The sequence below is a fragment of the Mustela nigripes genome, chromosome 9 (genome assembly GCF_022355385.1).
Source record: "Mustela nigripes isolate SB6536 chromosome 9, MUSNIG.SB6536, whole genome shotgun sequence".
Lineage (NCBI taxonomy): Eukaryota > Metazoa > Chordata > Mammalia > Carnivora > Mustelidae > Mustela > Mustela nigripes.
In genome coordinates this window covers 21,418,072-21,428,162 of record NC_081565.1, presented here as the reverse complement: position 1 = coordinate 21,428,162, position 10,091 = coordinate 21,418,072, and the positions used below count along the sequence as shown (strand labels likewise).

The 10,091-nt window shown below is 41.3% G+C and overlaps 1 protein-coding gene across 3 annotated transcripts in view; it reads left to right on the top strand.

Annotated features, from left to right (window-relative positions):
• Positions 1–290: 290 nt before the first annotated feature.
• DNAJC25 (DnaJ heat shock protein family (Hsp40) member C25) overlaps positions 291–10,091 on the top strand; it is a 28,024-nt gene continuing 18,223 nt past the window's right edge. For all 3 annotated transcript variants that reach the window (XM_059411070.1, XM_059411069.1, XM_059411068.1), the window contains exon 1: positions 291–712. In XM_059411070.1, coding sequence (XP_059267053.1) covers positions 380–712 — 333 coding nt within the window. In that variant the 5' untranslated portion in view covers positions 291–379. The remainder of the gene's footprint in view (positions 713–10,091) is intronic.

The window sequence follows — 10,091 nt, the reverse complement described above, 5'->3', positions numbered from 1 at the left end:
AAGAGAGCCAGACTATCAATTGCCGCAGGTGAAGTAATGATGCAGAAATGATCGCGTGTGAAGGCCACGTGGAAGGTAACGCGCTCTGCACACATTGGTTACATGTGCCTCAGACACTGAGACATCCTTTAGTTCCGGTAAGAAAAACCCTCCCGCCGCTGGATCTAGGAAGGCAGTGACACACCGGAAGCGGCCGAGCGACTGAGGCGTCTTTCTCCCCTAGCAACGGTCCTGAAGGAAGTGGTTGGTGCAGTCGCGCTCTGTGCGCCTGCGCGGAGGCGCCGCCTGCTGACGTGGAGCTAGGTCCCGGAGGCCGAGCCCGGCACACCGCGGGGTGCGGGAGAGCCGCTTGGCCGGTGGAGCCGCGGCGGAGGCCGGGATGGCGGCGCCGCTCGCTCCGCGCGGGGGAGCCGGCGTTGCCGGCCAGTGCTGGTTGGTGTTGCTGCCGCCCCTGTTGCTGGCGCTGCTGCTAGCGCGGTCCGCGGGGGCCCTGGTGGAGGGGCTCTACTGCGGCACGCGCGACTGCTACGAAGTGCTGGGCGTGAGCCGCACGGCGGGCAAGGCGGAGATCGCGCGGGCCTACCGCCAGCTGGCCCGGCGCTACCACCCCGACCGCTACCGGCCTGAGCCTGGCGACGAGGGCCCCGGACGGATGCCGCAGAGCGCGGAAGAGGCCTTCCTGCTGGTAGCGACCGCCTACGAGACTCTTAAGGTGAGATCTGGGGACGCGGATTGGCAGCGAGGACTCCTGGCCGGCGGAGCAGGGTTCTCGGTGACCCCGGCTCCTAGCGGGGCCACTGCCGCGACCCCTAGGATGTTTGGGATTTCCGACGTGGCAGTGCGAAAGAACCCACACGCACGGGTCATTGACAAAGATGGGAACCCCCTCGGGTCTTGGAGGACAGCTAGCCCTCTCCTTTTTGTGACAGTTTCTGTTATGCAAAGCCTTGGGTATATTGCAGTTTAGTGAAAGCACTTTAAAAACTTGCAGCTCACACTTGGAAAGCAGGGTGATTATTATTACCAAGATCTGTGATAGAATATAGGAAAGGTCTCCAATATTGAATGACTGTGATGGCGCCAATTTGACATAACTAGATTTCTGGGGATGGTATTAAATGTGACATTTAGGGGCACCTGGGTGGCTCAGTGGGTTGAGCGTCGGACTGTTGGTTTCGGCTCAGGTCATGCCTGATCTCAGGGTCGTGAGATCAGGCTCGCTCTCAGTGGGCAGTCTGTTTGGAATTCTTTCTCTCCCTCTGCCCCTCACCCGGATCTCTCTCTAAATAAATAAATAAAATCTTTAAAAAAATAAAAATAAACGTGACATTTAGCTTGGGTTTAAGGATTTAGGAAACACTAAGAAGAACAATGAACAAGCACTCAGAAGACCGGATATTTGACTCTTGGCTCCTATATCCCAGTATGACCTTGGATAGTGACTTAATATGTCACAGTAGCTGTTTCTTCATATGTAAAATTAAAGCCATGATATCTCCTCACAAGGGTTCAGTCCTCAATAAGAATTGAATAAATGTGAGAAATCCCCTATACAGGACCTGCAAATACATACTTAATGACTTGGGGCTCAAGACTCAGAAGTTCTGTCAGGAAAAATTTTGTGAATATGGGTGTAGTCATTTGACAAAGGTTTTTATCAAGTCCTTTGGAGATGGGGAGATGTACCCTGTTCCTGTTTTCTTCTGCTACTGCAAAAATCAAACCATATAAGGAATCACAAAGTATAAATCATATTTGATGGAAGTGTTACTGCTTTAAGGGTCCCATCATGCTAATGTAACAGCAATTGTAGTCCTACGGTGTTTCTTTCTAGCTTTTTTTTTTTTTTTTTTTTGAGGTGAAGTTTTCCATGTTGCTTTGTAATCTGTTTTTAATGACTACTTCTAGTGGGTATACTATAATTTAACCATGGATTATTTGTTCAGAACAGCTTTCCAGAGCTGAAAATACTGAATCAGGGACCTATAGGCTCTTCATTCATGCTTTCCAGTGTAGTTTATATAATATGGATTCCTATAATGAGTATGCCAAGTTCACTGTATTCTCCCTAGCACTGGTGAGATTTACTTCTCACTGGCAGTTGACTGAAGAATGGGTGGGGACTAGGGAAAGTGCAGACACCAGAGGGTTAGTTGCTTATTATTTATTAAAGTGATTGAGGAAAGACTTCAGAAAAATGGGAAAGAACTTCTCCATCCAGGGAAACCCAGCATCTAAAGTCCCAATCTTTGTTCTTCTGCAGTGAAGAAAGGTAGTCCTCCAGACAAGCAGCCAGAAGGCTCTGGTGACACATAAGGAAGCCTTGGGAGGATGGAGAACTTCCAGAAGACAGGGCAGCAGAAACTCTGGCAGCTGCTGCCTTCTTTTGGGTTTGGGAATGGGTAGGTTTGGCACGAGAGTGGTGAACATGTTAGTAAGATATGAACCAAGAAAGACAGACAGTAGAGAAATTTTGCTGGGAGGAACCCCAACACTCTATTCTTGCCATTTTCTCGAAGAGACAAATTTGGAGGCTGATTTGATGAATCTGTAATGGTTGCCTCTAAAAGTTTCTTCCCTTAAAGTTTAATACTGATTTGTCAGTGAATAAAAGCTTGATAAAATAATTTGTCCACTTTGGGGCAGTTAAAAACTGGTACGTCTGGAGAAAGTAACATGTTTAATCTTGATCCCAACAAGAGGTTTACAGTACTACAAATGTCTCTAAGCAGGAAACAAAAATTGGAGTTACACTGATGGAGGAGGGAGTGAGAGAAAATGCTATAGTTTCCTCAGCCCCATTCAGTATTACTGTCAGAGGAAAGGGATGTTTGGGGATGGTTTGGACCCTTGAAAACCAGACCTGAGTTCCATGAAAGCTATTTTAAAGTTACAGAGATGGACTTCTAAGTGGAACACCTCCAGAAACTTTATTGTTCAGACTTCATTGCAGATGCTCTCTCCTAAAATGAGGAAAAGGACTTTGATTTGCTGTATGTGGAATTTATTTATTTTTTATTTTTTATTTTTTTTAAGATTTTATTTATTTATTTGTAAGAGAGAGAGTGAGAGCGAGCACAGGCAGACAGAGTGGAAGGCAGAGTCAGAGGGAGAAGCAGGCTCCCTGCGGAGCAAGGAGCCCGATGTGGGACTCGATCCCAGGACGCTGGGATCATGACCTGAGCTGAAGGCAGCTGCTTAACCAACTGAGCCACCCAGGCGTCCCGTATGTGGAATTTATTAAAAACAAACAAAGTGGTCAGATTTTATTTCTGTCATAATGGAAAATTATGAGTAAGCTGCCAGAGAATATCATTTCTGGATAATGTAGAGATCTAATGAACTAGAGTCATCCAGTTTGGATAGCCTCATCTTCCAAATTATCCCCTTGAGGCAATGAGGATATAACCACTACTTTACTCAAGTTATATCTGTAGGCTAGAATGAGGGCAAGAAGTCCATGTGGCCTTTGCTAAGAGCAGGTCAGATAGAATAGTGGGAGAAGTTGATGAGTTCCAGTGGCTCTGGAATGGAGATACAGAAGCCTGTATGGAATTCCACTATCATCTCATGGATGTAGCAGATGTCTGCCTGGGACCGCTTCATTTCTGTTTGCTATTTTTGTTTTATGCTATATCTTTCTCCATAAAGAATAATAGTAAGCCCTGTGAAAGGTGTACTTATCTAAGGAGCCAGCCAAAAAGGAGGGAGGGACGTGGGAAGACTATGTCATCCTTCATAGCCATGTGCAATTATTGCTGGCAGATGGAAGATGAAGCTGATTTTATGTTTTGTTTTGTAAAGTGCACAAGTAGATTCCATTTCTGGAACAGTGTATCCAACAGAAATTGTTCCTTTTCTTGAACTCTGAAATAATTTAATTGTAAATTCCCTGGAGCTGAGAGTCTTCTTTCTCCCTCCCCCCATGGTTTTTTTTTTTAAGATTTATTTATTTTAGAGAGAGAGAGAGTGTGCTCACACGCATGTGCACACACGAGCGGTGGGGGAGGGGCAGAAGGAGAGGGAAAGAGAATCTCAAGCAGACTGCACACTAAGTGGAGAGCCCAATGAGAGGCTCAGGCTTACCACCTTGAGATCACAATAGGAGTCAACAAGTATGAGGCTCAACTGACTGCACCACCCAGGTGCCCCTACCACCATAATTTTTTTTATAATCTTTTAATTTCTCTTATTAGTTTGTTCAACTCTCTTAATCTTTTTAATGTATGTGATATAAGAAGCTATATTATATTTTCATTATAACCTTATAGTGGTATGTATCAAAACTTCTAATAATCAAGGATCTGTGAATATTGATAATACATGTATCACCAAAATGGGAATTTATATTTGTGAAATATAGTAGATTTATGGCTCTGAGGTTTTGTTGGTCAAATACATGCCTCTTTGAGAGAGAGAGGGTTGTGTTTTGTTTTGTTTTTGATGATGGTTGTTAAAAAAGTACACTAACATGATTTAAATACAGTTGGTGAAACAAGAAGATACTATCACACTTGACCATTGTTATTTTAGCAACACAGATTCTACCTGTGCATAGAGAGATTGAGGAAAACGAGAAAAAGAAGGATGGGTAATAATGGAAGGCAAAGGCACTGGTCAGATGCTTTCATCAAGTCATGCTTAGTTCATATTCTCAAGTAACTTAAAATTGCAGTTCTCAGCAGCACTTTAAACCATTATGATCTCACACACTGCTTTATATTTGCTTCATAATGTAAGCAAAGTTAAGACAATGAAATAGTATTTAGTGTATTTGACTACTGGGGATTCAGGGAATTCGTGGACTTTGGAAGTTAAGTAAATGGACTCTCACTTGCTGTGTCAACATTAGATCTTTTTATGTGGATATAGCACTTATCACACTGCATTGTAAATACTGAGAAGCCCTCCCCTCTCCACTAAACCATCTCCTTGCCTTTTTGTTTGTATATCCATGGCACCTAGCCCAGTGTCTGGCACATCAGATAATGAATGTTTGTTAAATGAAAGACTGGTATCTGGAGATAGATTGAGTGGATTTCTGACATTTTGACATTGTTATGTGAAGCTTACTGTGGCATTTTTATCCTAAATGTAGTTTTAAAGAGTGGTACAGATAAAGTAGATTGGATGACTATGAATGAAAAATTCCCACATGAGTGAAAAATTGCCTTCTATTTTTAAGGAGAAGTTCTGTTTTGTTTTTTAAGTGAGAACATTGATCCTTTTTGAATACAGATAAGAGTTGGATGAAGTAGATGAAATAAAGATGGCCTGGAAATCAACAAATGATGGAACAGGTGGAAAGAATGTACTTAGAACATGGGAAAATAGACTAACAGCATTTTGTAAAATCACAAAAGAACAGAAAAAGTCTTGGCAGTATTACTGGCTTGAAGGTTATCTGATAAGGTAACATAAGTAGTGAGAGCCTTTTACTACTCTACCCTTGTCTTGGCAGGGAAGTCACAGAACACTTTAGTTTCTTTTTATCAGCATGATTGATGTAGCAGGCATTTAGCACTTATGAAGAATGTGGCACGAGGTGGAGGGGGGTGGATTCTGAATGCCCAGCCCTTTTATGTTACTGTTCATTGTTCCTTCTTAGTTTATTCTACTCAATCCTTTCTGTAACTGGTACTGAGGTGGGCGCTAGGGGACGAAATCATAACAATCAAAAGAGCACAGTTCTTCCCTTTAAGCTTTTAACATAACAAGAAGACAGATACTTATTGTTTGGTTAATATTTATTTAAGTTATATAATAAAGATACATGTAGATTATATTACAGCACTGAAAGGATACAATTATTTCTTCTTTGGGGATTGGAAGAAGAATGTACTCTTTGGTCTGGATCTAGAACAGTCATTACAGGTTGACAGTGAAGGGACATTTCTGGTAGAGGGAAAACTTGATCAACAAAAACATGGAGACATGAATGTGCAAGACTTATCCAGGAATAAGGTGTAGTTTCCTGAGTTATCATATAATAGTGAGTGTTTTCTCTGCCAGTGATCACTTTTATTGTATTTCTCCCAAGGACTCTCTGTTTTGGGGAAAAATAGCTAACTGAACTTCTTAGTATTACTGTTTCTTTTTCAGCATTGATCCAGATTAATCATTCATAGTAATTGGGTATTTGTAAAAATAATAAACATGTAAATTTCTATTACAGTGTGATGCTGATAAACAGAGAAATTAAGTGAACTTGTTGGCAGATGGTTTTCATTTCACATGTCAACTCTGATTGGTCATGACTCCCTGAAACATTTGCAAAGGTTTTGAGTCCTGTCTGGGTTTAGTGGAAAAGATGAGATGATCGATAGTGATTTCTCCCATGGGCCCAGAAGAAGGGTGTGGTACATTTCTGCTGTGAATCCAAAAGTGCTCTTTATTTTTTACTGATAACGTAATTTTAGCTGTTATTCCCTACTTAGGGCAAAGGTTGACTGTACACCAAATATGTTTAATTTTAGTTCTGTGATGACACATGATGTTATCAACAACCAATCAGAGCTTCTGATTGACATAAAAACTACTGAGTTGATATAATTCTGGCCAGAAGCTGAGCACTTGAGATTTTAAATTAGCTTGTGGGGATTTATCATAGATAAAAGAACATTTTGAGATATTCACAGCACAAAAACCTTTACTGCATTTTTCACAGCTATTAGAGGATCTAGTACTTCTAGGTTAGAAGCCTGTCAGGTAAATGGTAGGGAAAATGTTTCAAGAGACTGGAACATCTTTGGGATCAGTTTGATGTTTGATGAACAACCCTTTAATCTGTGTTTAGGAGTTTGAACTTTATGTATTGAATAGTGGCCAGACGTTTTAAAGTGGAGAAATAACACAGTCTGATGTTTCTTTCAGAAAGAAAATTCTGGTAGCAATATTGAGAATGGGTTTGGGAAGGCTGGAAGGTTCTTGTCTGAATTCATTTCCACCATTTTCTGGAATCTCAATTCCTCTTTGGTAACTTGAAAACTTCTTAGTTGGTGTATTTCAATTCATTTTGCTTCTTTTAAAGCTACAGTCACACTTACCTTCTTTTTTTTTTTTTTTTTTTTTTTACTGTGGGCCATCTTCACTTCATTTCCTTATCTTTCCAAGAAGGTACTGTAGACTGATGTATACCAGCATATGTAATGGAATTGCTCTTAAGGCGGATAGTGGTGTTCTAAGTGTTAGATTTGAATGCTGCTCTTCATTTCTCCCTCCTGGAACTATCTGTGGCATTTGACGTTGTTGGCCATATAGCTCTTTAAGCTGCTCTCCTTTGAATCCCTCAGTGTTATTCTTTCCTGTTTCTCCTATCTTTCTAGTTGTGTTTTTTCAGTCTTCATAGTCTTCTTTTCTTCTCCCTACACCTTAAACATTGCTTTTCCTTAGAGTTCTGTCCTTTGGTATTCTTTTCTTTCTGTTTTCCAAGCTCTTCCTGATGAAACTCAATCATATCTGTGACAACTCTAAAATCTGTGTATTCTCTAGGTTCATATTTTCAGTTGTGGTCTTATTTGTGGCACAGCTACCTAAAATTAAACGTTTTGGAAATCAATCTTGTTATGTTTGCTAAAGCATAACCGAAGAGAGAAGCAGACTCTGCACTAAACACAGTGTGATGTGGTGCTAATCTTACCACCCTGAGATCATGACCTGAGCCAAAACTAAGAGTTGGACACTTAGACTGTGCCACCAAGGTACCCCTGTCATGAGAATCTTAAGAGATTACATACATATGCTTTGGGGCACAGAGTAACATGGTCCACACAGTGATTATAATTAGAAAATTTCAGGGCACCTGTGTGGTTCAGTCAGTTGAGCACCTGCCTTTGACTCAGGTCATGATCCCATGGTCCTGGCATCGAGTCCTGCATCAGGTTCCTTGCTCAGCAGGGAGCCTGCTTCTCCTTCTGTCTGCGGCTCCCCCTGCTTATGCTCTCTCTCACTCTCCCTCTGACAAATAAAATCTTAAAAAAAAGAAAGAAAGAAACTTCACTGTTAATCCTCAATATGATTGGTTGTTTAACTCCCTTGATCATTAAGTCTTACTTATTATACTTTTTAGTCTCTAAAATCTCTTTCTCCCTCATTCTCCTCTTTACAATATTGTCAGAGTGAACTTTCAAAAAATAAACACAACTATTCAGTGCTATTGTTCTCATTCTTTAAAACATTTCATTTTTGATAGCACAGACAACACTCTAGCACTTTAGGATGGCATATGATGTCCTTTCTACAGTTCTTATCCAAATCAGTTTTTTTTTTGCCACATTTAGTACACCTTTCTTCCTGAATTTCCCTAGTGCTCAAGCTTCAGTGAATTCTTCCTATTCATTGATGCTTCTGTACCTTAACACTTGCTGTTACCTTGGTCTGGAACAAGGTTTAACTACATTGTACTTGCTTTTCAGGATCCAGTACTCGTTTCTTCTCTGCTGTGGATCCCATTACCAGTTGATCTCAGGCAGGGTTAGTTAGTCCTTTATTGTTTAGCACATCAAATTGCATTTTTCTTGCTTGTTAGATTCTTCTAGATGGGAAAGTTCCTGAGACCAGGACATTATCTTATCTTTTTATTCTCCCTTGAGTCTAAAACAAGACTTAATGCCCTGCATAATTATTTGCTGAATTGGAAATAACTAAGTTTTCTAAAAGCTCAAGTAACCAAGTGGATGGTGATACTCTACTCTTAACTGAAACATGGAGGGACAGATTTGGGTTTTGAGCCTGTTTACGTTGAGATATTTATGTTACATTTAGGAAATGCTTAGGAGATAGTTGAAAATAGGACACAGGAAAAGCAGATCTGAGTGTCACTAGTAATTTGGTGATACTGCAAATCATGGAAATTGTTGAGGCCACATGTAGATAGAAGAGAAGACATATGAGAAGATAGTTCCACTAGTGACTAGGGTCAAGGAACAAGAAGAGAAATAGAACTGATGGCAGTTAATTTTCTTCCTCTTTAATAAGATGTAATGGCTTGGAAATAAATTTAGGGAAACAGATATTATTTTTTTAAGGATCATTTATATATATGTATTTCTTTAAAAATGGGGTTAATAAATTTTCTTTAAAAGATTTATTAATTTTTTTTTTTTTTTTGAGAGAGAGAGGGAGAGTGAGTCGCAAGCAGACTCCACACTGAGTGTGGAGCCTGATGGGAGACCAATCTCATGATCCTGAGATCATGACCCAAGCCAGAACCAAGAGTTGGTTGCTCATCCAACTGTGCCACCCAGTCACCCCAGTGGGATTAGTACATATTTTTAAGAATGAACAAAAGAGGACGCCTGGGTGGCTCAGTGGGTTAAGCTGCTGCCTTTGGCTCAGGTCATGATCTCTGGGTCCTGGGATCAAGGCCCGAATCGGGCTCTCTGCTCAGCAGGGAGCCTGCTTCCTCCTCTCTCTCTGCCTGCCTCTCTGCCTGCTTGTGATCTCTCTCTGTCAAATAAATAAATAAAATCTTTAATTAAAAAAAAAGAATGAACAAAAGAGAGGGAATTAAGATAGTGGAGGACTAGAGGACCCTAAATTTGGTCCCTCAAACAGCTAGATAGTTATCAAATCATTCTGAACACCTGCAAAATCAACTGGAAATCTGAGAAAAGAAATGCAATTCTACAGATAGGAAAGCAATCACTTTTGCAAGGTAGGAGATGGGGAGACTTGAATCTGAGATGATATATTGGAGGCTATGATGAAGGGGAGGGAGCTTGCTTAAGAAGGCTACCACAGGGCACCTGGGTGGCTCAGTTGGTTGGGCGACTGCCTTTGGCTCAGGTCATGATCCCAGAGTCCTGGGACTGAGTCCCACATTGGGCTCCCTGCTCCATGGGGAGTCTGCTTCTCCCTCTGACCTTCTCCTCTCTCATGCTCTCTCTCACTGTCTCTCTGTCAAATAAATAAATAAAATCTTAAAAAAAAAAAAAAGGCTACCACAAAGCATTATAAGCAGTGGAACACAAAATCAGAACTTTTAGAAGCCTGCTACAGTGTGGTAGTCCCTGGCTTAAAGGTGCCTAGGTGGCAAAACAGGGCAGAATCCCAGGTGGGAGTTTGGTATCAGGATCCCTGGAGTCACAAGA